Source organism: Globicephala melas, chromosome 8, assembly GCF_963455315.2.
Source record: "Globicephala melas chromosome 8, mGloMel1.2, whole genome shotgun sequence".
In the NCBI taxonomy this organism is placed as follows: domain Eukaryota; kingdom Metazoa; phylum Chordata; class Mammalia; order Artiodactyla; family Delphinidae; genus Globicephala; species Globicephala melas.
Window position 1 is genome coordinate 97,885,402 of NC_083321.1, and position 26,458 is coordinate 97,911,859.

Genomic DNA, 26,458 nt, shown 5'->3' on the forward strand with positions numbered 1-26,458 from the left:
ATTCAAGAAGCATTTATGGAGAACCTTCTATGGCCCTACAGCCACACCAGCCGGTAGCAGAGACAGGGCTACCTCTCACATCTCACGGTTTCAATGCCAGAAAACCCTCACCATCAGTGCTGCTCACATTCGCCTTCTGATACCTGGAGACCTTGTTAGACATACCAGTAGCTCCTCATTCCAGTGAGATTCTCATTTAATCAATCTGGAGCAGATCCTACCCATCTGCTGCTTTTTAGCTGGGAGCCCAAGGCATTTATAACCTCAATTTGAGAAAGAGGACACTACATCCTGCTAAACTCTACAAGGAAACAATATTTCTCTCAGTTTTTTACTCTCTTTCTACCTGTTAAAATAGCTAAAATATTTGAAAGACATTTTTGATGGATATAATGTTCCCTACCCAAACTATCAACACATTTCAGAGTACTAACGCTAATTTCAATTAGAACCAGTAAATATTATTTCCTTTACAATTTTCTAAACATGGCAGACTAACCTCTGTTTTCTAAACATAAGTCTACCTGTCTTTTGCTGTGTGTCCCCAGAAAAATGAAATAAAGTCTATCTCAATTTGTCCAGTAAATGAGAATTAAATACCAAAAATTGTTCATTTGCATACTCTCACCCCCACTAAGATCATATTCTCTTTAAACACAAGGCTTTATCTTTCACATCTGATCATATCTTAGAGCGGTGCATACTAGATGGCTAGATAAATAAAGAGATGGATGCTGGATGAATGACAGATGGGTAGATGGGTGGGTGGATGGATACACAGGTTTTTTAAATGAGTAAATCTGTGATCTAGTGAACTTTGCCCCCTGACAACCATTAGAAATTGTTTCCAGAGTTAGAAATATATTCACAAGGGTTCAGCAAAAATTGCCTAATTTTAATTGTTTAATAAACTAGACAAGTGAAAACAAGGTGACGTCACTACACAGGAACATTTTAATATCTCTTGCACTCCCTCCTCTCCCCAAAAGCCCTGCCACTAGTTGACTTACCAGGACTACCCACGTGCAATAGAAAGATTTTTGCCACCAACACATCACTCACCCCTCTCCACAATCGAGGTGACACATGTGGTCCCCTAAATGTTCCACCGGGAGGTATTTTGGGGGCAGCTAACTAAGAGGGGGGCTTCCAGAGCGGATGGAGGAGGTGAGACACATGAGGTCACAGAGCCACTGCCTCCCCCTTTCAAAAGAAACCAGTCTGCTCTATTTATTTCAGAATCCAGAGGAAGTTGACAGAGTGTGACAGCAGCACAGCACAATATGTGGTGGAGGCTTTGCAGCTTGCTGGCTTGGTTCCCCTTACAAGGTAAGGACTCAGAGCTCATGTTTTTTGATGTTCAGTTGACCTAATGTTTGGGCACATCTATCTACCAGTCAGTCAACTGCTCTCACGGAGGACCAACTGCAGAAGCAGCTCAGGTAAATCTGCCACTTTCCACGCCACGCCGAAATCACATATCTGAGGGATGTTACTGGATTTACTGAATCTCTTGTTCAGTGGCTACAGGGTCTAGAAAGGGTCATTGTAGTGTGTGTCTCTGTGGAATCTGTGTTATGGCAAAGTGTAACAAGCTTATTGGCTCTTTTAAGGGTATACCAGTTGAAAGGGCATCTGTTTGGGAGTTTTAAAAACTTCCTTGTTGTATAAGCCTTAGCCAAATAATTTAATTTCTCTGAAACAGTTTCCACATCTTGAAATGAAGATGATAACAATGTTTGATCTACCAAACTCTAGATTGTTATAAGGATCAAATCTCAAATGTGAAAGTACTTTGAAAGTGGCAAAGTGCTATATAACTCTTAATTCGTTCAGATCATAAGGATCCCCGTGAAAATTTGTGCTTATTTTTTGAGTCAGTTATACTTTACATTTCATTATAATTTTCAAATGTGATTTTTTGATGCTTAATTCTAATGTAGTGTTTTGAACATCAAAGAAAGACACAGTTACCTTTTTAGCACAGGTCAAATTATTCCTACCCAAAAGTGGGGGCAGGCTGTATTGTCCCTGAATCTCTGATTGCAACTTGTATCATTTTCTAGCAAAGAAAATTACACATATACAGTGTTGCTTGCTTGTTGAATGTTTGTTTCCAAAATTGGATGTATTGTTGTGTTCTAAGTAAAGCAGCTGTCCTTCTACATCTTCATTCACCACAGAACTGCATCTGAAGAACAGTATTTTTAAAAACTAGATGTCCTCTTTTACATAGTACTTCAATTTCCTATCTTATACACTTCAATTAGTGCCCTCTGTTTTGGTCCCTGCATCCTGAGGCACTTAATAAAGATTCCATTTTTGTAATAAATAATAGTGTCTTCAATAAGTGTCTTGAAGAGGAGCTAATACCTTCAAAAAAAGTACATTTAGATGGCTAAAATTAGAATGCTTTCAATTATTCCAAAGTTTAAAGCCTTTAACTGACCTTCACTTTTTCAGCACTCGAGTTATTCCCTTATAAAAATAGCTCACAGAAATAATGTTTTAAATAAAAAACTGCAATAATCATGTCCTAAGGTAAACCTGAGATAAGTCTTTTAGGATATAAATTATTCAAATACTATTTATAAAGAAAGGGGAGAAGTATATTTATTGTATCGTGCACAGTGCTGAGTACTTTGTTATTTCATTTATCCTAGCAAAAATACTGAGGTATATTTTATACTGAGGTATTTTTATATCATATCCCTAATTTACATATGATAAAATTGAGGTTACAAGAAATTAGACAACCTGCCCAAGTTTTCACAGCTAGTAGATGACAGTGTAAATATCGGCAAAGCACACAGTAAAAGTATTATCTCATGAAAGCTTTCAGTGAGTGTGTGTGTATTGGGTTGTGATAGAAAATGTGTTTCTTAATGTGGATCAAAAATTTGAAAGCTATAATTTACACAATTTGGAAGATTCATTCTTGAAAAATCCCAAACTGAACCCTCATCCAAAGGGCCAGCCAGAGGGCGTCTAGGCTCAATGGTATTTGGGAACCAACTGCCCACTCTATCCTAAGCTTACTCATGCCCATCAGAGTCCCAAACGGGAAAGGAGCTGACCATGTTGCTTTTTCATCAGCAAAAAGGCAGCAAATTAGCAGTTTGGGCAACATAAATTACCAGCTGCTTTTAGCTAACTGAATTATGGGAAGATCACTATACCTTCTTCCCCTGCACAACTTCTATGGGTGCCAAAAACTTACAGCCCCCCCGCAAAAAAAAAAAGTCCCATAATCTTGGAGCCTGCCCTCTTTTCAAGGCTCCTACTGGCAGCCCCTAGGGTGGGTGACACACAGGAAGAATGGAGAATTTTTCAAATTCTTCCCATTTACCTATATTGCAGATGATGAAAAGCTACCAATTTGCACCCTCTATTCCGGTTGTTTAGTAGGATGCAGGAAACAAAGAACAGCTGCAAGTTGAGTAGGGTCCTCCTGATACTTCCTTTGACCCGGAAGGAGTCATCCATTTACTGACATGTTGTTGAGACGGATTCTTTAAAGCTATACTGGGAATCATTTGATTTTGAGAAAGTCTGATTCATTGGCACACTCGTAATTTTCTCTATCAAATCTATCTAAAGAATAATAATAATGCCTTTTTGTAATGATCTGAATCGAAGCATATTTTGCCCGCTAACCTCATAAGAGCCAAGCAAATACAGCTCTGGTTTGAGAATTAACTCACTGTGTGTCTCTGGTTTTAACCTAGCTCATCTTTATTATTTAACATAACCAAATGAGCTTCCTATTAAAATATTTATTACTGAGTATATACATTTACTCATGATTAGCCATTGATTGAACAAATACTTAAAATGTTACTTTGCGTTAGGCCCTGGGAATATAAAATGAATGACTAGCAAACAACTTTTGTATGAGGAGTCTGTAGTCTATCCACAGAGACATACTTGTAACCAAAAAGGTAATGTGTGAAGTGCTGTAAGAGAAGTTTAATGGAAGCCTTTGGGATCTGGAGGAGAGAGGAGGTTACTGAGGGGAGGGAGAGGCTAAAGGTTGCTTGGGCAGCTTTGACAAAAGTGGTGTCACTTGACTTGAGCCTTGAAGGAGCTAAGAAAGGCTTTCCAGGCTGAGAACAGCATGGCCAAAGCAAAGTATCTTCTTGAGCCTGGAACTTTCTGGAAACAGCAAGTAGCCATTTGCATGGAGCGTCTGGAAGGGAATATCGGCAAATGAACTGGAGGAAAAGATGGGAGTCAAGTTATCTGGAATTTTGACCTGATTCCTACAGGCAGTGGGAGCTGTAGCAAATATTCTAATGAAGGAATCAAACGATCAAATTTATACATTTTAACCGTAATTCTGAAGCAGACGAGGATGATAAATTAGAGGGAGTAGAGGCTAGAAGGAGGTTATTGCAATGGTCCAAGAAAGAAACAATGGAGGCAGTGAGAGTAGTGAAAAAAAGAGGAATGAATTGATTAAAGAGATGTTTTGGAGAGGGAAGACGCTGGGGTGCCTTTCAGATACCTGGCATGCAATGGCTTGGGATGACACCGAGGGGTACAGGGAACTACCAGAACCGAGCAGGTGGTGTGTCTGTGTTTGGTGTGTGTGCAGCACAAGGGACAGTACAAATGATGAATTCCAAGTGGACGTGTTGAATTTGGGGTCCCTGCAGGACAGACTGGCTCTCTTCTGGAGTTTTAAAAGTTATTGCATGCAATAATTGGGCTACTAAGAAAAAGAAAGAATATCTCACTCTTTCTTCAGTCTGCCATGATGACCTAGAGTAGGGTGGACACACTGCAACTCCCCAAACCTTCGGAAAAACCAAGGACTCTTAGGAACTGCACAGGTTTTATCTACGGGTGCTTTGGTAGGTAGCTGTGACTGCCGCTTGCCCTTCAGCTTAAGGGTCCGTCACGTGTACTTCGGCGCGAAGCGATTCCACTCATAGGACAACTGGTTCACACGGTGGGGGTTGGAGACGATGGTGAAGGTCACAGTTTCCCTTTCCATGTATAAACCAGTCACACAGTCACAGTCTATAGCTCCAGACTTAACTAGCGGCCTCGTAACACATGGCTGTGCATGGATGGATAAACCCAGTCGTGGAGATAACGACCAAGCCCAGCAGTCAATAATCCACTCAGTAAACATGACGTACCAGCAGTGAGTGGTGACCTTCCAGGAGAGACATCACAGCGATTCATTCTCAAGCTCTGTATGTCCAGCATTTGGGAGTCACGTCGGGCTCGTCTGTGGGTGAGAAGTCTGAAGCCCAGACAGGGAGAACTAGCAAGTAGGCACAGGGCACTCAGGGTCTACACTAGAAAGCCTAAGGGTGAATAAGGATATACATGTCTTTAGAACCTGTAGGGGAGGAAGTGGTGAGCAAAGAAGATACCCCTCACCCCATCCCTCTGACAAAAAAGGTGAAAGTTTGGCTCTAAACTTAGGTGAAGAAAGATTTTAAAGACGAGTTCCACTGTAGTTTTCAATGGCAACAAAAGGGTCATGGGGAACTTTTTTCTTAGAAGACGTGTCATCAAAACTTAGGTACCCATGTGCCCCTCTTCCACCCTTTGACGTGACTTAGACACATCAGACAATATTTTTAAGCACTACCACTGAAGCAATAGGGCTCAGTGGCTTCTCACTGGGCTAGTCTTCCTTTCTACAAGGATTTCCTGTCTCTGAATCAAACACGGGGTCTACATGACAGCACTGCAAGATAATTAGGCTTATAAAGCCAAAAGCAAGGCTAGGCGCCAAGAGCAGAGGAAACGACAGTGTTCTATGCCTCAAACACAGCCCTTTCCATCTGGAACTCAGGCACCTATTCTTGTGGTCAGTAGCCTGATCCTGAACTCTCAAAGGCAAGAGCGAACACTCATCTCGGGAGATAAACTTCTTTAGCATACGCTAAAAAGCCACACTACCTTTTAGGACAATTTTTAAGACACTGTGAGAATCAAATGACATTATTTAATTCATAAGCATGCCTCCCAAGAAAAAGACAAGGATGATATACACCTTTAAAATGGGAAACATTTATTCATAAACAGGCAGCAGACAACTCTCGCCACTCCCTTCTCCCCAGATGTGGGCTTCCTGTCTAGACAATCATTTTACCAAAGGTAAGAACATGGGCAAAACTTCTCAGTGTCAATTTCTGGCCCGAAGGATGAAATCAGGGGATGTTGCTTAACACTAGTTTTTATTCTATCATTTATTTATGTAGTAACTTCCCTCCTGCCTCTCAGTATTCTTACTAACAATAGGAGAGCATAGATATCTATCCATTGCCTGCTAAATTATAGTGTCATCATGAAAGCTGGCATTAAACCATTACTTTCCAAGCTCACACTGTGATAGTGTCTGTAAGGAATGAATTTTAGAGAAATAGAAAACATAGTTATTGCCCTCTGGAAACTTCAATCTGTTTGTGGGAAGCAAGATAAATGCACGAGAACTAGAGAGTAAAGCAAGAATCATGATGGAACAAAGCAATGCAAGTTAGGTCTAGATTCAGATTCTTGGTTCAAAAGCTGCTTAACCTTGGAAGAAACTCCACTGTCACTTCAAAGCATCTCTACTAATATTAGCCTTATTACTCAATTATAGGTTGATTTTATAGATGAGAATATTTCCAAACGACCTGCCTAAGCAGGATTCTGGCCTATGACTCAATGCTTTTTTGAAAATAATCTCTTTTTATTGATTCCTTGTTGTTCATCACAGTATTGGCTGATGATATGAGTGGTTTTCCCTTTGGACTCAAACAAACTGTTTTCCCATGGAAGTCAATATGAATACAATACAGTAATTCTGGGCTCTTAGTGCCAGAGGCCAGGTTGAAATTAATGACCGAGGAATGGAACAAACTAAAAAGTCTGCACCAGTTAATTCCCAGAGCTCTCCAAAGCGCTCTTCCTAATATTTGAAATTTATCACAAGGAAATAAACTCCCTTCTTGCTTCTCTTTTTTTATTTCTTTTTTTTTTCAAGGTTTAAGATTATGCAGTAAAACTCATTGCATTTGCGGTTCATATTTTATAACCTCACAGTATTCTTCTGTTTATGGAAGTGTTTGGTACCTTCACTGGTAAGAATTGTCCTCAGGAAAAAAATTTTTTTAAATTTAAAACTTGAAGAAATAACGAATGGCAATAAATGTACCAAATCGGCAGTAAAGCCAATTTACTTTTCTATCAGTTTCTTTTTTGGGAGGATAACTTTGTAGCTGCTTAGAACCGATTGTTCTCATTCTCTGGGGTTTGTCATTTGGGGAAATTAGACTCTCACGTTTGCCTGGGGAAAGCGCTGCTGTGGAATGTTAAATCGGAAGAGATCTGAGAACATCTTCCCTCTGGTGGAGAAGCCCTTCTGCAGGTGGGGCGTACCTCCTCACCGTGATGGGCAGCTCCATAATTTGCAAGAGCCCGATGGGAAATAACATTCTTTCTTAGAATCCAAGACCCCCAATTTGTACTTGAAGACACAAGTCGCCTGTTTTATAAACAGAGTCCAGAAAGGCTGAGTTTTCCGGGATCTCATCACTTAGGTAGTCTGACCTAGTTACGTGAGCACGGGCTTGCAAGCCTGCACACGTGGGCACAGATGCCAGCCCCAGGACCTCTATGACCTTGAGCCTCTACTCCCTCATCGTCAAGTGAGCAAAATAATTCTTCCTCTAGAGGGTTAGTTTGAAAGTTACGTTCAACATTGGTAACATGGAAGACACAATTCCCGGCATATGGCAGGGCAAATGCCTAATAGACATTCAACTGTCTTCCCATCAAAACCCACCCCTTCATTCAGATCTCTTTCGAGAGACATCTTTACTGCCCCTGCACACTGCGTTCCCTCCCTTCCTCGCATCTTTTGATGCTGACTTACGCTTTGTTTCTCTAAGAAATTTGTAGTAAATGACCGAATGATGAATACGGTTGCACTGGGTCTAAACCCCTGCCTCAGCCCGGGAGTGGCGTGGCCCGTGCCAGCCTGACTGTCCCCAATGCTCTTCCTCTGCAGAGGCCTTTCAGACCAACCCCATGGAAACCGTCACCGTGGAGGAAGGCCAGACACTCACTCTAAAGTGTGTCATTTCTCAGGAGGAGACCACCTCCCTGCAGTGGCTGGCCCCGTCGGGCTTCACCATTTTCTTCAGTGAGCATTCCGGTAAGTGAAGGAAAAGTAAATCACCGCCAGGCCTCAACCTGAGGGATTTTCCAGACAGACAGGTTGGTGGGACAGAAAGCGGCCATGAGTCACCCAAACGGTGGGCTTGGCTCTGCCCACTGTGACATGTAAACAGCACCCAGAAGCTTATTATTTCACACGTGGCTGCTTTTACTGACAGGAAGTCTGAAATGGAAACCCCAGCAAAATGGTTGGTTAAAGGGGGCTCAAATGACAGAGTACGTTTCCATCAACCCACCTCACCCCCATGTCACTTTTTGACTCTCGGCGACCATGAAAACCACCAATGGCATGATGACAGACGGGTAGCAGACTGACAGCCTGGGGGCCCTTGGTCCTCAGGCAGCCAACACATCACCCCGCATCTGGAGCCAGCTGCTTTGTTTTCCATCTGAGCAATGCAAAGCCACATCTCAAAGCCCCTTCCAGATGGCTCCCCTTCTCTCGTTGGTCTTAACAAAACCTTTAGATCACTAGGCGACAGGAATTGACAGGACGCATTACTTTGAAAAGGAGGGCAATCTTCCTCTCTCAGAAATACACATCGAGTCTTAGATGCCTGAGATGGAAGAGGACTCTTTGTTCCCCCAATTTTAGTAAGATATAATCGACATACAGCATTGTATTAGTTTAATGTGTACAACATAATGATTTGATATATGTATACATTGGAAAATGATACCACAATAAGTTTAGCTAGGATCTGTGACCTCATGTCGTTACTTTTTTTTAATAGTCTATTATAGTCTACTTAGTTCATCTCTTTGGGCAGGATTTTATGAAACCCTCCCCTTTATGAGACCATTTTATATCTCCATTTAATACTCCTAACTGTCAAATGTTTGGAAAAGTCTCCAACACAGCAAATTTCATTCTGCTTTATAAAAGCAGAGCCTCTAAAAAAAATTTGATGTGCTTTGAAAATGTTATTAAATATTGACAGGTTCAATGTGAAATAACTATATTATTTTAAGCTAAATCAACTAGATTCCAAAAGAATAAGTAGATATGAATTGTTAAAAGTTCTGAGAGGAAAATTTAAGTAGAGAGAATTCTGTTAAATAATGCTTTCCGTTGCTTTGTTTTGGGTAAACTGGGAGAAGATGGACGTTCTCAAATTTCTGCAACAGGATGCCTTGATCTAGCTTGCTGGTTCTCAACCAAGGGCACTTTTTGCCCTCTGGGGGACATTTGGCAATGTCTGGAGATAGCTTTGGTTGTTATAACTAGGGAGAGGCAAGGGGATCTGGACTCTAGTGAGTAGGGATGCTGCTAAACATCTCATAGTGCACAGTGTAGTCTCCCCTCCCAACAAAGAATTATGGACTCAAACGTCCATAGTGCTGAGACTGAGAACACCTGAATTCCAGCTCAGGTAACATCAGTGTCCCAGGACACACAACAATTATTCCAGATGAGAAACAACCTTCCTTGGTCAGCCATTCACAATTTAACTATTTTAGGCTTGTTCACATTATACATCTTCACATTAGAAAAAAGAAGCAAATAAAACCATTCATTTAAGGAGCCTCTGATTTGCTAAGCGACCTTTGACCTGAGATGGAAATCCCAGGTCAAGGTAGAATCAAAAGGAACACTTGCTATTGGCTAGAACTTTCTGGAGCTGTGGGGGATTTTATGTTGGGGTTTGTTTGTTTGTTTTGGCTATTCCTTAAACATTTGGAAGGACTAAGTCGTCATCTTTGGGGCACTTCAAATAATAATGAACTTTTAAAAATTAAAAATAACAAGCACCTAGCTGGAGCAATGAATATCAGTGCATTTATTTTCCATTCTTCACATACACTGTGACAAGACAATCACAAATGAATCAGATTTCAAAGACATAAATCCTAGTGGGGCGTTTTCCACAATGTAAAAAAAAAAATTATTTAATATCCTCCTGCAACCTGAACCCTTTGCCAGCACAGGGCTCTTAATTTCCTACAAGCACAAATAAAGCAAATTGCTTATTTCACAGATCCTAGGATCAAAATATTTCATTTCCTAAACTAACTTCGAACTATTCAAGGCCTCCAGCTGGCAACACCAGAATTTGGAAAGCAGCTCAGTTGAAGATGGGACATTTGTTCCTTTAAAGTGTGAAAATCAAAAGCTATTTCTGTGAATAATCAATCCACTGAGAGTCTGCATTCATCTGATCTCTCTCCTCATAATAGCTCTTTTCCCCTCTTGTACAGGTTTAAAAAATTCCAAATACCAGCTTCTTCATTACTCCTCCAATCAGCTCTCCATCAGCGTGCTGAATGTAACACAGCAAGATGAAGGCGTGTACAAGTGTCTGCATTACGGCAACTCCGTGAGAACAAAGGAAGTGAAAGTGATCGTGTTAGGTGGGTGTCCGAATGCCAGTAAACCCAGCCTGGGAACAATATATTTAGGAACGTGATACATCATTTTAAAACTTAATATTTTAGTTAAAAAATGTTGCCTAGAGCAAGGCATTTCCTGGGCGCTTTTGCCCTCTTTTGAAAGGAAAACAGCATTTTGAGTGGCAAGCCCCAGACTAAAATGTGAATTTGTGAAATCTGTCTTTGGCATCAACTAAATTTTCTCTGCAGGGAACTAAAAGGAAAGAAAACTAGTACTGGATGAGCCGCGACTCTGTGTCAGGCGCTGCGCTAGTATGCAGAGAATCAAAGATGAATTAGGCACAAAGTCTGCCCACAAGGAGTTTGCACACTAGTTTAGGAAGGCACAAAACATGTACGGACATCAAGCAGAAACTTCTGACAGCATATCCTAAGATGGCATGAGTTCAGATGTAACTGCACTGGACAATCAGCTCACATCCTCTACAAAACAAGTTCCTCTCTTCTGCTGCGGGTGGGTGGGTGTGGGATTGGGAGGCATGGATAGGAAGGGACAGCTCCCGATGGGTTGGAACTTGCTCAGTTCTGCAGATGGTCAGCTGTGTTCAGCGTAAGTCTCACTATCTTTACCTTTTTGCTTTTCACGGCAGAACAGATCAATTAAAAACATTGCTTTTTATTGCTCTCTAAATAACATAAACCCACATGTCACACAAAGAATTTCTTAGGCTTCTCTTCTTGAATTATTAGTGTGGTACCTGCCGTAAAGTAAAGGCATGTTGACTAAGTCTCTAGGAAGGAGTGGCTCCCTAGGGATTTTGAGAACCCATGTGACTCAGCTTAGGGATCACCTTCTCCCCACCTTACTGGCCACCCCAAATACCACTCGGGCTCAGACTGACTGTGTGCCCTGCTGAGCTCTCATAACACCCCATGCCTACCGCTATCATTGCACTTAGCACTTGGCCTTTCAATTAACAGGTTAGGGGCTGAGCCCATCGCCAGACTATAGCTCCTTGGCGGGCCTTACCTTTTCCTTATTTGCATCGCTAGCATCTAAGGCATCTAGTGCATACTTGGAACTGACCTCATAATGTCTCAATGGCGGATGAATGAGTAAATCAACATGAAAGAGTGCAGTTCTGGACCAGGGAAGAGGAAGAAGGAAGCCTAACTGAAAAGGATTTCCAAGACAGGAGTAGAAAAAGGGCCGGTGGGCCCTTTAAAAGAGAAATGCATCTTTGACGTTAGGAGGGGACAGAGGTAACGTTCGTTGAGGTGAGTCCTAGACTCATGAAAGTTTAGACCTGAAACAACGAGACCATAAACCAGTCATGTCACAGACAAGGAAACTGATAGACCAAGAAGTTGTGGGATTTACCCAAGCGCTTACAATAGCTGGTGACAGAGACAGGACTAGAATTCAAGCCTCTATTCCTCACTTAGTGTTCTACCAGCCAAATACATTCACATATAACATTTAATAATTACTGTTGTAACAAAGTCTGCCTGGGAATTTCTGGAGACTAATCACACACTGGGCGACAAACATTCTGATTACAACTAGAGTAGCTTTCCAAGTACCTAAAAGCCCTTTAACTATATTCTGAGAAAGGTCAAGTAAAAAAATACGCCCATTATTTAGACCCCATCCCCTGCAATGATCCCTGCAGATTATTAGGCTCTGTGCTTTGCTGATATCTATAGACCAGCTAACTAAGAAAAGAAAAATCAATTTTCTTCTAGCAACTCCTGTCAAGCCAACCTTGGAAGTTTCCATTAGAATGCAAAATGGAGAACATGTCCTACTGAAATGCTCCACTGTGAGAAGTAAGCCCCCTCCACGGATAACCTGGCTCTTAGGGGATGACATGGAGATCCAAGGTAAGTGAAGAAATGGCTCTTTCCTCCTTTGTTTTCCTCCCTGTTTATGTGCCTAAGGAATTTTTCAAGGTTCTGGCACCCTCTGGTGGCAGAAGGGGCCACCATTCAATATTTCATCAGTTGTTTCAAGACAAATTATCCTTACTAACCAATCGATACCATGCCTTACTCTTGAAAGCCTTTACACAAATAACATGGTTACATGTTTTAGTTTAAAACAAGGTAGAAACCTAAAATGGAATATTTATTATGGCTTCATAACATTTCATAAAATAAAAGGTACAATATAGCTATTACCTCTGAGCATAAACTTTGTAGCAGGCATAAAATTAAAAATACGATTTAACAGGGACTTCCGTGGTGGCGCAGTGGTTAAGAATCCACCTGCCAGTGCTGGGGACATGGGTTCGAGCCCTGGTCTGGGAAGATCCCACATGCCGCGGAGCAGCTAAGCCTGTGCGCCACAACTACTGAGCCTGTGCTCTAGAGCCCGCGAGCCACAACTACTGAAGCCTGCACGCCCTAGAGCCCGTGCTCTGCAGCAAGAGAAGCGCACTGTAACCAAGAGTAGCCCCCACTCGCCGCATCTAGAGAAAGCCTGCATGCATCAACACAGACCCAACGCAGCCCAAAATAAATAAATAAATAAAAATACATTTAACATAATACATGTAATTGGAACATATATGAACTTGCTTATACCGTGGAGTACTATGTCATACTGCCCACGACAGACAAAAATATTTTGGTAACAGAGAATCTAAGCTTTGAGCCTTTTAACTGAAGCAGGAAAACCAACTGTGGTGCTTGGGAACTATTTCTAGTTTGTTTACATTTCAACAGACATTCCATTTGATTTTATGTAACCATAGATTCAGTCCAGTGCCAATTCTGGACCTCTCCTTTAATTTGCCTTATTCATTCAACTTGAGGAAGGTCTTGCGTCTTTTAGGCTTTTCCCGTGTAAACATGATAAGCTTTGGATTTTTTTTTTTCCAGTAGTGCAGGGTTTATAGAAACTTATCCACTCTTGTTCATCTGCTTCTCTTTGGGACTAGGGTCAAGCACATCCCAGGCAGCTGGGGGAAGTTAGAGTGAAGTTAGAAGTCTAACAGGTTTGCCAAGATGTCAAGGCCATTGGTCTCTCAGAGACGCAAACACGTCCAAGAGCATTAAACAGCCACAACCTCACACGCCTCTTTCAATTGCTCCATAGGTGAAACCCACCATGAATATGAAACTGATGGGAAGAAGTGTAATAGCACCAGCACACTCAGAGTCCACACATATGGCAAAAACTCAACAGCAAGCTGCATCATCCGACACAAAGGCCTGCAAGGAAGAAAACTGGTAGCCCCTTACCGGTTTGAAGATTTGGGTAAGAACCACCAATGACTGTCTTTAATTATTTTAAATTTACCTTTATATTACACTATCAAACAAAATTAAATGGGTTAGGAAAAGTCCTTCAGAGTGAGCTCAGGTCAACAAAGCTTTCTTTAAATTTTTTTTATTTTTATTTTTTTGCTGTACGCGGGCCTCTCACTGTTGTGGCCTCTCCCGTTGCGGAGCAACAGGCTCTGGACGCGCAGGCTCAGCGGCCATGGCTCACGGGCCCAGCCGCTCCGCGGCATGTGGGATCTTCCCGCACCGGGGCGCAAACCCGTGTCCCCTGCATCGGCAGGCGGACTCTCAACCACTGTGCCACCAGGGAAGCCCTAACAAAGCTTTCTTTAATAGCAAATTCCTTTAATGATTGAAATGTCTCCCGCTAGCCAACAGGGTTGCAACTGTTCCAACACTGAGGGGAACTCCCGTTGTACAGAAAGCCTAGCAGAGTGCCATATGCAAACAGTGTCATGGTCGCTTTTTGATCATGACAGCTGGCATCGCTTGACCTTAAATAGTTTTATTGCAGTCATGTGTTTGGAGAGATCATGTGAAGCGTACTACCTCTCTGTACTTAACCCAAAAGGAGACAATACTAACTGAAATAAATCTAAACTTGTCAATATCATTTTATGTTAATATAACACTCACGTAGTCACATTAAGTCATGATTATGCTTTAGATTTATTTTGTTACAACCGTTTTGGAGATTTCAGTTTACCCATGTTAATATTCTGAGCAGAGCACCAAAAAATAAGAATAATAAAAAGAAAAAGAAAAAAACATCAAACATTAAATGTGAAGAGGAGTTGCCTTCATTTTCAGAATCCCTCTTCTCTGATTCCTTCACCTAAAGTTTAAGAAGTAATTTAAAAACTACATAAAACTTTTTGAGCCAAGAAGTATCCTATAAGAAGCAGCATGGGAACTTCCCTGGCGGTCCCGTGGTTAAGACTTTGCCTTCCAAGGCAGGGGGCGCGGGCTCGACTCCTGGTCGGGGACCTGAAATCCCACATGCCTCATGGCCAAAAAACCAAAACATAAAACAGAAGCAAATTCAGTAAAGACTTTAAAAATGGTCCACATCAAAAAAATCTTTAAAAAAAAGAAAAGAAGCATGAATCACACATCTATCATTAATAAGAGTCCGACCTTCATTACTTTATAAAAGTTCTTCTTAGTGAGAAAAGAGATTCCTGGAGGATAAGAATTCACTCACACTAGTGAAGGAGGAAGCTGTTGGGTGACAGTGCATTTGTTGAAAAAGCTCTTTAGCAAATGGACTAACCAATGAGGAAAGGCACTTGTTAACGAGAACCTCTCTGTGGGAAAACTGTCACGCTGCCCTGTGGGCGCTGGCGCTGTGGCTAACAGCTCCTCGCTCACTACCCCGTGCTCGCCACCGTTCACTTTCTCATCAAACCAAAGGCAGGTCTTGAGGAAGCTGGGTTTAGAAGGCTCAAGTACCCACAGACCAGACTGTACTGTAACCTGATGCAAATATTCCTACCTCTTTGTTTTGGGGGTTTTTTTTAAGATTTTTTTTTTATTTTTTTTACTGTGGACCATTTTTAGTCTTTATTGAATTTGTTACAATATTGTTTCTGTTTTATGTTTTGGTTTTTTGGCCGTGAGGCATGTGGGATCTTAGCTCCCAGACCAGGGATTGAACCTGCACCCCCTGCATTGGAAGGCGGAGTCTTAACCACCGGACCACCAGGGAAGTCCCTCCTTCCTCTTTGTCATTCATTCCGGTCCCCAGCCTCCACCTCCATCAGTGCAAGGGAGCATGTGGGGAATGTGAGAGGGTCGCCAAAGAGAAAATGAGGCTTTATTTATCTAAATACTTCTGAAAGACTTTCAGATTTTAAATAAAAGAATCAACAATATCAAAAAAGCATATTTTTACTTGTCAGCAATTGTTCAAGCCATCTACAAAAATTACTGCTGAAGGGGAACTCACAGTTTCCCCTCCTTGATGGCCATAGTTCTATAGGACTAAAAATCATAGCCATAAAATGTTTCTAATAATAATAACAGGCTAAAACTTGACTTTTATTTATGATCTGTCAATTATTTAGCACCACTGCCAGATCCCCAGTAAGTGTTCACAGAACAAGACCAGGATCACCTGGTGGTGCTTCCAACTGCCTATGAATATTTCTCTTTGACTATAGCTCCTACATTGACCAACAGATGCTAGAAATCCGACAAGTAAAAGTTTGCTAGCTGAGGATGCTCAGAAACATATTTACAATAAGGATTCTGACCCTCTCATCTCCACACTCTGCATGGTAGGAACAATGTTTACTTATTTATTTTTAAAAGAATTAACCTACTTCATATAAAGAGAAATGGCATATTTTTATGGAAAAAAATATATTTTGCAATGCCAAAAATTAGAAAGATTTTTAAAATCTTTTTTTTTTTTTTTTAAAGAAGATGTTGGGGGTAGGAGTTTATTAGTTTATTTATTTTTGCTGTGTTGGGACCTCTCACTATCGCAGCCTCTCCCGTTGCGGAGCACAGGCTCCGGACGCGCAGGCTCAGTGGCCATGGCTCATGGGCCTAGTTGCTCCGTGGCATGTGGGATCCTCAGAGACCAGGGCTCGAACCTGTGTCCCCTGCATCGTCAGGCAGACTCTCAACCACTGCGCCACCAGGGAAGCCCTAAAAATCTTTTTACTATCTGGTTTAATAGAAATAGGTTCTCATAACTTCTGCATTCAAGCTCTTGTAATATGTTGTTTTGCTTAAACTATATAAAAATATTAAGCCTCACACCAAGTTGGAAAAGGGAAAAGTATTTGAATAGCCTTTTCAGATAATTGTGGATACGCTTCTTCAACGCTACACTAAAACTCGACAAGAGGTAGTTTCTTTAAGGTTAGCTGCTCTGTGGACTCTAGAACCATGTCAATGAACTTTTCATACTCTTGTTACATTAAAATCCATCGAACAAATTTGCTATTTAAATGATCCAGGCACTATTCCTAACATCATGCCTTGGTCATTTGGAGAATACTGATTCATTGATTGATACAAATCTTTCAAATGTGGGCACATTTCAGTAACAAAATCACACCCATTAATATCATCACTAATCTCATCAGAAGCCTAAATATTTGGAACCTGTCAAGTTCACGGTGGTGGATACAGGTTTTCCAAAACTCTAACTTGAAATGTGGCTAGTGCAACTGAGGAAGTAAATTTTTAATATTACTTGTTATTAATTTAAATTTAAATAATCAGTATAGCTGGTGGATACCATATTGGATAGCAGAGGTCTATAACATTCTAACCAACCAGGGAGATAAATCATCATGTACCAGTATCCACTTAATCAAAACAACATTCAGTCTAAATGAATCTATTTAGCAGTTTTGCTAAATAGAGGATAAGTCAAATACAAACTCCAGTGTGTGTGTATGTGTGTGTGTGTATATATATATATATATACACACACACACACATACACAGACTACTGTACATATATGCACAATTGTATATATACACTATGGCATATACACAATATATACAATGTGTATAATATATATAGTGCATATAATATATATAACCTGTTTTGTACATAACTATATGGTTATCTGAATTCACATAGTGTACATTATTCTAGATCTTAGCCATGACTGACAAATTTTATTCTACATGTCCCCAGTAGTTGCCATATTATGCTCGTCTTATAATTTGCTTCCAGCACTTCTGTTTGACTTGCCTTCAAGCTTTTCCTTCTCTTCATTGCCAGCAGCTCTACTCTTTCTTCACGTTTCTCTGGCTTCCTTGTGGCCACGGAGCTTACTTATCATCTGTCTTACTATTTCTCTAGTGTTTCCTAAGTGGTTCTTCTTTTCTCAGAGCCATTGGCACATGATTCAGGCATATTTATAGTTTTCAAAAAACTTTAATGTTTGATTAAGAAAATAATTTTCAAAACCACAGAAAATTCTTTGATTAAATGAAAGGCTGAGAAACACTTGTAGATTCCATAAAGATATTACATATCAGTATCAATATTTGTAAATTAATAGGCACCATTTTTATAAGCTCCGTGGTTACAGGCCTGTTCATTGACTGGTCAAATCTATGCTAAGCTGAACCTCTGGAAACATTCCTAAACATTGTTTTATATCATACAATAGCATGTAGTAAGCACTGTGCTTAATAAATAGCCAGGTGTTGTGCTAAACATGTTATTCAAATGAAATCATTTATTCTCACCAAAAAACTCCAAGAGGTACATGTGTTAGTATCTCCATTTTACAGGTAAGAGAAAACTGAGCATATGAGAGATTAGGAACCTTGTCCAGACTCACTCAGCGGCAGGCAAGGAGCGGCACTGGAATTCAACCCAGTCTGAGACTGACTCCAAAGCCACCTAATAAATAAGCAGGTAGATATGTGCTTGGATAGATAGACAGAGGGATCGATAGGTAGATGGATACAGATAAAGGTGGCGAATAGTCTTTGCCCACCACTGCCGAAGGCACCACTCCATGGAGGTCCAGCCCGCTGCACTTCTAAGCCAGGCAGCTTAGCAGATGGAAATCAATGGGACACAGATTCAAACACCAGAGCAAGAGCTGGAGAACACACAATTCTGAGGTTGCTGCAGAACCTCCACAAACAGGTAGCAGCCAGATACGTTCTCCAACCTATTGTACTGAGCACAATGTGGGTAAAATTGCTCTCTGTAGTTGCAGAATTTTGTTTTTCCCCTTTTCTAGTTACTGATCAAGAGACAGTTTCAGCTGCCCTGGAGACAAGCTCTCCATCCTCTCAAGACCCTCAGCAGTCCACTAGTACCGGTAAGTATCGAAAAACATTAAAACTTAAAAAAAAAAAATTATGCCTCTTTGGGAAGGTCACTTTTCCAATTCTAAGTTTTCATTTTTTTCTTTTAATTTGTAATAAGACCATAGAGGACCCCTTGCAACTGACTCCAGCGTCATGGTGACCTGGAGAACACCCTATCAGTTAGTGGGATGGGCTTCAGGGTTACTAACACCTTGTAAGTTCTCTCTCTCTCTCTCTCTCTCTCTCTCTCTCTCACTCACACACACACACACACATACACACACACACACACACAATTGTGACATTTGAATTCCTCTGTGGTAAAAGGCAATGCTGAATTCATTTATAGGAGACTTGTTTTTCCATCTAGAACAGACCAAACACAAAATAAAGACATGGTAACAACAAAGAGCAAAAAGCAGAATCTGGAGTTTTGGTGTTTGTCATTGAATAACAAAATCACCCTTGAAGGCTCACCACTTACTTTGTTGTCAAGAACTCAGATAGTTTTTGATAACAGGATTGAACTATAAATGGAGAATTTAGAACACCTGGATTATAATACCAGCTTTTTTAGACAGTAAAGCACTAGATGGTTAGCTCTGGGCAATGATCATATATTTAACTTATCTTTGTATTTTACCTAGCATAGCATCTGGCAATAGCAGATACTCACAAAATGCAGTGTGAATGAATGAATGCATGCATGCCGTTGTCAAGGTGCTTTGAGCAAGACAGGCCTCATCCAGAAAGGCATACATTCCTATATGTCCCCTTTCTGTTTCAAATAATGTCTCTATAAAAATGCCATGTGGTGGGAGAAGTGCTTTCATATCACCATCATGTTCTTGGTTCTGAGTAGGAGATCACATTTTTAAAATGCTTATCGTGAATAACTCTGAAAAGTAAATGTTTAGGTTCTTTAAACACTGATAAGTACATATGTACCACACATACATACAGACTTTTTCTGCAGGGCGATGGAAACGGAAAATATTATGAAGCGGAACTACCACCTCATTTGCTTTAATAATCCAATATTTTTAAACATGTTTAGAATCTAGTTGTCTTTAAATTGGTTTACACCGCTGCTGAATAACTCAATTTTCTCCTCTGCTTTTTCATTTAAGATTTAAGAAATACGGCTTCTAAAATTCCTTTCAGCTTTCAATTTCTACAATTTTATTACTGTTAATAATACCCATTTTCAATAGAAGGGGTGGTTTCATTCCCCTTGGGGTCCACATCGTGGCGCTGTGCAATGGGCTAAAAACCAGGAGACGGCAGAGGAAAATAAAAAAAGAAAAGGGAAGATAAACAACAAAATCGGAAAAAACGATCTCATTTTTATAATTTCTCTTACCTAGCAAGAATCATCATAGTACATCCCACTTCTAAGGGGGGAGCAAGCATAGGTTTGAATGACAACTGAGCTGACTTTCAACATAAAAATCATTGCTCTGTGCATTTCGGGCTACGGGTTTTCTATCCATCAGGCTTGGGATGCCATTCTTCAGTGTTCACTTGCTATCCTGAAGCACCTAAAACTGTCTCAACTGGAAGGCCTGATTCAGGAAGGAAGCATGAAACACTGGCTGAAATTTGGGGTTCTGAGTCTCAGCATTGGCTCTGCCACTTATTTGCTGTAGGACTTTAGACAATTTACTTAACTCTTCAAAACCTCTGTTTGCTCAGAGCTGTAGAGGAATATATACCAAATGGTCAGTTTAAGGCCTGGCACAGAGTAGTGTTCGGTAAACATTTACCTTAAAAAAAGGCAAACTGATCCTGACCACTTGCAACTATTTTTGGAAGAAGTCAGTATGAACTAATGACCTCGTTGTTTTTTTAATGAGGATCACTTAATTTGGTTTCCAAAGCTGCTTTGGGATGACTCTGTGCATATATACACACCACACGGCACATACATAGTCATATGTATATATCATGTCTTACTTTCACCTTAGTTGCAGTAATGGAAGATTCTAGTACCTCAGAGACTGACAAGGAAGAGGAAGAACAAACCACTCAAGTCTCTCACTTGGCCACTGGTAAGTGTTCCCACCACTCATTTATTTAGCATAAACATTTGATGTTTTAACCTCTTAATCAATACATCCAATAGCCTTTTTCAGTCCTCATTATTTTTGACCTTTCTATTGGTCAGTCACTCCCTGTCCCTTTACTCAGTTGTCTCCCTGGCTTCCTTGACATACTCTGCCTGGTCCTGTTACTTTTGCTAACCACTCCTTCTCATGTCCGTTAGCTCATGTCCCTTCCTCTTCTGACTTCTTCTATGTAGATTTGATTTTACTTCTCCATCCTTGGTTATTGCCTTAATGCTTAAAGAGTTTTCCCATTCCCAAGATTGTTTCTGTTGCCACCAGGCAGAAGATTTCCATACCTGCATTTCCAGAACATTCTCCAGAGCATTAGTCCCTGTTTCATTCCATTTCCCACACATCTCTGGCTGAATTTTCGGTCATCTCCTCAAACTCAACATGTCTAAAAATTGAACAGCACTTTTTCCCACAAAATCAGCTTGTCCAAAGCATCACATAGGCCCCAAACCTTGGTGACATCCTTCACTCTTGTGCATGTGTGTGTGTGTGTGTGTGTGTGTGGACACCCACCCACACACATAAAATCAATAGGTTCCCAAGGACTTTGGAGTCTTCTCTTTAAGGTATTTTGTCCACTATCACTGCCGCGTCCCCGAGGCAGAGCCTCATCGCGTCCTGCTGGAAGTATTGTAACTTTAGTTTCTCCCCTTGCTGTGCATTTTCAGCACCTACTATCAAAACATCCCTTTGCACTCTTCACACCTATGTTCAGAAAACTGCTATGGTTCACAGTCCACAGCACGGAATGTGAGCCCTCAACCCTCCATAAGGTGCTCTCTACCACCTACCTCTGCAGTCTTGTCTCTATAAGGTCCTGACCAGAATATACATTTTTCTCTGAAAACTTCATCCCATTTTGATTGCCATGCCCTTGTTTACCCTAACTGCCCTGATGAAAGGAAAAGTCCGCATCACTCCTCTCCTTACCCCTCCTTCAAGGCCAAGATCCTCACCGAGCACTTTCCTGACCAACTCAGGCACCACTCCTGCCTCAGAATCCCTGAACACGTCATTATATTAACACACGTGGGTCTAGAATTTGGCACAGATATCTTAATTCTGTTTGTTTCTATTAACTTGTTTGTTTGCATATATAGACAGCTCTCCCGAAAACATAGGGACTGTGCCTTATGCAGCTCTAAGCACAATGTTCTACGCGTAGCTGACACTCCTCAATGGCTTGTTGGTTGAGATGACAGGGACCGTGAATGACATTTAGCGAAATTAGAGCCTGTAGAATCAGAATTCTAGAAGGATGTTTAAGAGCTCGTCTGGTTTATCTCCAGATGCCTTCATGGAGGACCGCATTTAACCTAGCCAAGATGAATGAAATTTCATTTTGTTTGCATAGTTTCACAAACTCCTTAACGAGCTCTCTTGTTACTTAACTACACTTTGCTGAAAACTCATTCCTTACATCTAATTTGAATCCCCTGACTATAATTTAATATTCTCACGTTTCCACTAGAAATGAAAAATAACTAGCTCGGTATATATGTAACTTAAAAAACCTTTTTCAAATCATCCCGCACAATTGCTTTGTCTGTTTGTATCCCTGCTTGCTTGTTTTCAGAGAATAAATGACACGAATCTCTTTACTTTCAGGGTAAAGCTCTCTGTCGTCTCTTCCTCTCAGCTGTGTATCAGCCTCTACTATGTTTTGCAAATACTGTGTATATTCCTCAGTGACAAAAAAAAAAAAAGAAAAAAAACAAGCCGCTGAACTGTCTAAAATCCTTTCATTTTCCTTCTAGAAGCGAATCGTCAGTTTGTGGGACTGACGAGGAGGAAGAGCGGCATCCTGCTACTGAGCCTCGTCTCCTTCCTCATTTTCATTCTCTTCATCATCGTCCAGCTCTTCATCATGAAGATTCGGAAAGCACATGTCATATGGAAAAAAGGTGAGTGGGCAGAGAACCTGACGGAGGCTACAAGATGCTCAAACAATTGGCCAGCCCAAAGGGAAATTCTGTCAATTAAAGCTTTTCCATTCAATGCTGTACTATCTATTTGATGAGTGTTGTCATTCAAATAAGCAACCGTTTGTTTTGCAGTAAACACAGGATGTGATTCTCCAGGAACTATAGTTACAGAGTGCACGACCAAGAGAAACTAGAGTAGCTCCAGGAATTGGCATTAAACTGTGGAGGCTTCTACTCACAAAAAGACAGCAAATAGCATATTCATTCATTCATTCATTCATTCAATAAGCATTCATTGAGCACCTGCTGTGTACCAGGCACTCTTCCAGGCACTGGGAACACATCTGCCAACAAGACAGACCAAGTCCCTGCTCTTAAGGAGCTCCTATTCTAGGAATGGTCAATCAAAGGTTGAATATAATAGACTGTTTTGGGTCCCATTCTTACACTCTAAGAATGCACTCAGCCTCCGTCAACCATACGTTAGTAATTTTCCCTAAGCATTCCGATTTAAAAGTTTATTTCATTGGAAACAAAAACAAAATTACTTAGCTAGCATGGAAGATATCTACTAAAATACAGACTCAACACATATCAGAAACAGAAGGGACCTTAGAAGTTACCCAGAATAACCACCTGCTGTATTCATTCCCTAAATGTGTGCCAGGACTAAATCCCCTCTTTAATTCTGAGTGGTTACTTAGACCTGGGCTGTTCAATACAGCAGCCACAATATGGCTAGTCAGCATATGAACTGTGGCTAGTTGCTCTTGAGAGGTGCTGTAAGGATAAAACACACACCCAACTTTGAAGGCTCAGTACACACACACACACACACACACACACACACAAGAATACATCTAATAATACTATACTGAATCTACTAGTTAAATAAAACATATTCATTTCACCTGCTTCTTTTTACTCTTTTTACTTTTTTACCACTAGAAACTTTTAAATTACACACGTGACTTGCATTCTGGTGATCTTGGACACTGCTGATTTAGCCACATATGGCTTGAAAACCTCTAGTAACAGAGAAATCATGATGTCCCGTGGCAAAATACTACATCTTTGAACGGCTATGACCCTCTTAAAAGTACCACTTCTCCTAGTTTAATAGCAATGTCTCGAGATATTCAGATGCACTAACATTTTCATCATAAATATACCTAAACACAGGGTCTGGCTTTCCAGCTGTATCTGCACAATAGGCAAATGCCATACTATTGTTTCGAAATCTCCCGTTGATACTTCACCCCCATACCTCTTTAAGGGCTACTGGAATTGTTTCTTCCCAAAAGACAGTACTTGATTCTAATCTGTGGTCATTTGACTTCCGCAGCTCTTATACTGCCTGGCACAGTGCCTGCAGGAATCATAGTAGAGAATAAAAAATGATTTGTTGAACGAATGAGGACATGAGGTATGGGGGAGGGAGCGATAAGCCCACTATGGTATAAAAACAGGTATGCTCTTACTCAAAACGTACAGCTCTGAATACAGATGATGCTCTGTGCACCAGAATTCAATAACCATTTTCTCTTCCTGCAGAAAATGAAATTTCAGAGCACACTCTAGAAAGTTACAGATCAAGGTCAAATAATGAAGAAACATCATCCCAAGAGAATAACAGCCAAAGTAAGTCAACTATGTGACCTGAGATTTGAAAAATGAGGTTAACTTGTTGCCTTTAATGAGGAGAATAAAATTCAAAGTTGGATTTTTAGCACAAGAAAAAGCAAATCACATAAATCATCTTGTAGAACTTGAGGAAATACTTCTTAAAAAACAAAAAGTAGCAGTTAAGTTCAGGTAGCTGGAGGTATGCCCCTGTGGGAAGCCATCCCTGAGTTGTCGCTGTCACACACGGGCAGAACCCTCCTGTGTGCCGCAGCACCCTATATGCACCTTTACAGTGAAGCACTTCCCACGCCAGACCCTCATGTTTGGTGTGTTAATTTAGCTACCACAGTACACCTCCAGGTGGTGAGTAACTGGATCTACTCTATGTGGACCCCCAGATCCTAGCCTGGGGCTTGGCGCAGAAGGAGTGCTGGAGAAATCTGTACTGAATAAATGAATATAAGGCTTAACTAATTCAAGCAGAAATGTTTCAGGTCTTTTGGATGACTTCAGTGCAATTCTTCAAGCAAACTATGAAAAGAAGAGTCTAAAAGGAGACTCCGTGTGTGTGTATGTGTGTGTGTGTACTCTTGACAAAGATCCAGTAGAAAGAAGCTAGGAATATAGCACAACAAGAATCTTACACCTTCCAACCACTGTTTTTCCTCCATGCAAATGAACTTATTCCACCTGCCAAAAGTTGCAAGAAAATGCAGTGAGCTTTGCCACTAGTTGCTATTGGTTTTATTGAGGCTTTGTAAGAAGCATTTCTTTTACAACACCTCTGGCTTTTTTCTGGTTTTGACCTAGCAGGGTGTGAAACGGAAAGAAAGACTAGCTGTAGTAGCAGGAAGAGGGGCACAAGTGAGAGGTCTGTGCGAGACCTGGGTGTGGGAGGGGAAAATGTGTGTCAGCTGCATACAGGCTGTCGTAGCACAACGCGTGTTTCTATAACATCCATCTCCTCCCACGGCTGGCAGGGGGAGAATGACGTCAGTATAACGTGTAATTGGGGTTGTTTCCTACGCCGATGCTCCCAGGCAAGGGCAACAGAAGAGTGGGAGAATTATAACCTTTAGCAGAAAAAGAAAAGCCCTCAGCTCAGCTACTGAACAAGCAGAAGCCCTTGTAATTCACCTTTAAGAAAGTTTAAGATGAGTATCTATGCAGAAGAAATGAGCACAACATTGTAAATCAACTATGCTTCAATAAAATTTAAAAAACAATTAAAAAAACAAAAGGAGCACCTGCACTCAGGACTCCCTCCCCAGAAAGGTCTGCCCCCACCCCGACTCCCTGGCTTGCCACAGCTGTGGGAAGTTGCACTTTATCCTGGGCTCTGACCCCCACTTCCATCCTCCTTCCCTCAGCACCCTCAGATCCAGCATTTCAACTCTATTGTTTTTGCTCACTTAAAAGCTACCTTCTGGAGCTGTTTCCAGACTCCGTGTACAGAGTTGCATAGGCTTTCAGTGGGTCGCCCCAATCCTCTTTTTCCCACAAGCCCTCTTACTTTCAGTATGAAATTATGCTAAAGGCAATGTATTTTTTTGTCCAGTGATACATATGTTATTTGATAGCAGAGATGTCTATATATTTTATTTCAGGTTTATGAGCATATAGTTTACATAAGAAGACATTTTAAAAATTAGACTATAACAGGGCGTTCAAGACCATGTATACACATCAGTGAATTTCAGGTTCGATTTTTTTAACACATTAACATTTGGACCTACAAATACCACGTGCAGTCCACGTGTTTCAAATAAACGGGTGCAATGTTGTTCAAACTAAATGTTCGTGTTCGCTACGTTTTTCTTTCAGCTTCCCGCTCTAAGAGCTGCATGAACTACATCACACAGTTGTACTCAGAGGCAAAAACAAAGACGAAGGAAAAGGCACAACCTTCAAAATTCAAAGGAGAGCTCACTCATATACCAGAGAGCATCGTGTAGCGCTCATTGCAACAGGAAATAGGATTTCAGGGCAGCCTCATCATCACCTCAGTGGAGCAGCCTGTGGGAAGGAGCATAATTACCATCACATGAAAAACAAAAAAAAAGTACTGTGAGTGCAATGCAAGATGGTGTCCTCCAAGTGTAATCTGCCCCGGACTCAGAGCAACAAATGAGGACTAACCCATGGGCATAAAGCTTTGTAGTTAAAAACAAAAGAAACAGAAAA

General features: G+C 40.9%; 1 protein-coding gene across 1 annotated transcript; it reads left to right on the forward strand.

The window, feature by feature from the left end:
- Positions 1-1,283: 1,283 nt before the first annotated feature.
- CRTAM (cytotoxic and regulatory T cell molecule) lies at positions 1,284-26,229 on the forward strand. Its single transcript, XM_030835275.2, has 10 exons — positions 1,284-1,329; positions 8,018-8,164; positions 10,387-10,539; positions 12,265-12,402; positions 13,619-13,780; positions 18,534-18,614; positions 20,571-20,654; positions 22,481-22,627; positions 24,203-24,289; positions 26,099-26,229. The coding sequence occupies exons 1-10, from the start codon at positions 1,284-1,286 to the stop codon at positions 26,227-26,229; spliced, it is 1,176 nt and encodes a 391-aa protein (XP_030691135.2).
- The last annotated feature ends 229 nt before the right edge of the window (positions 26,230-26,458 follow it).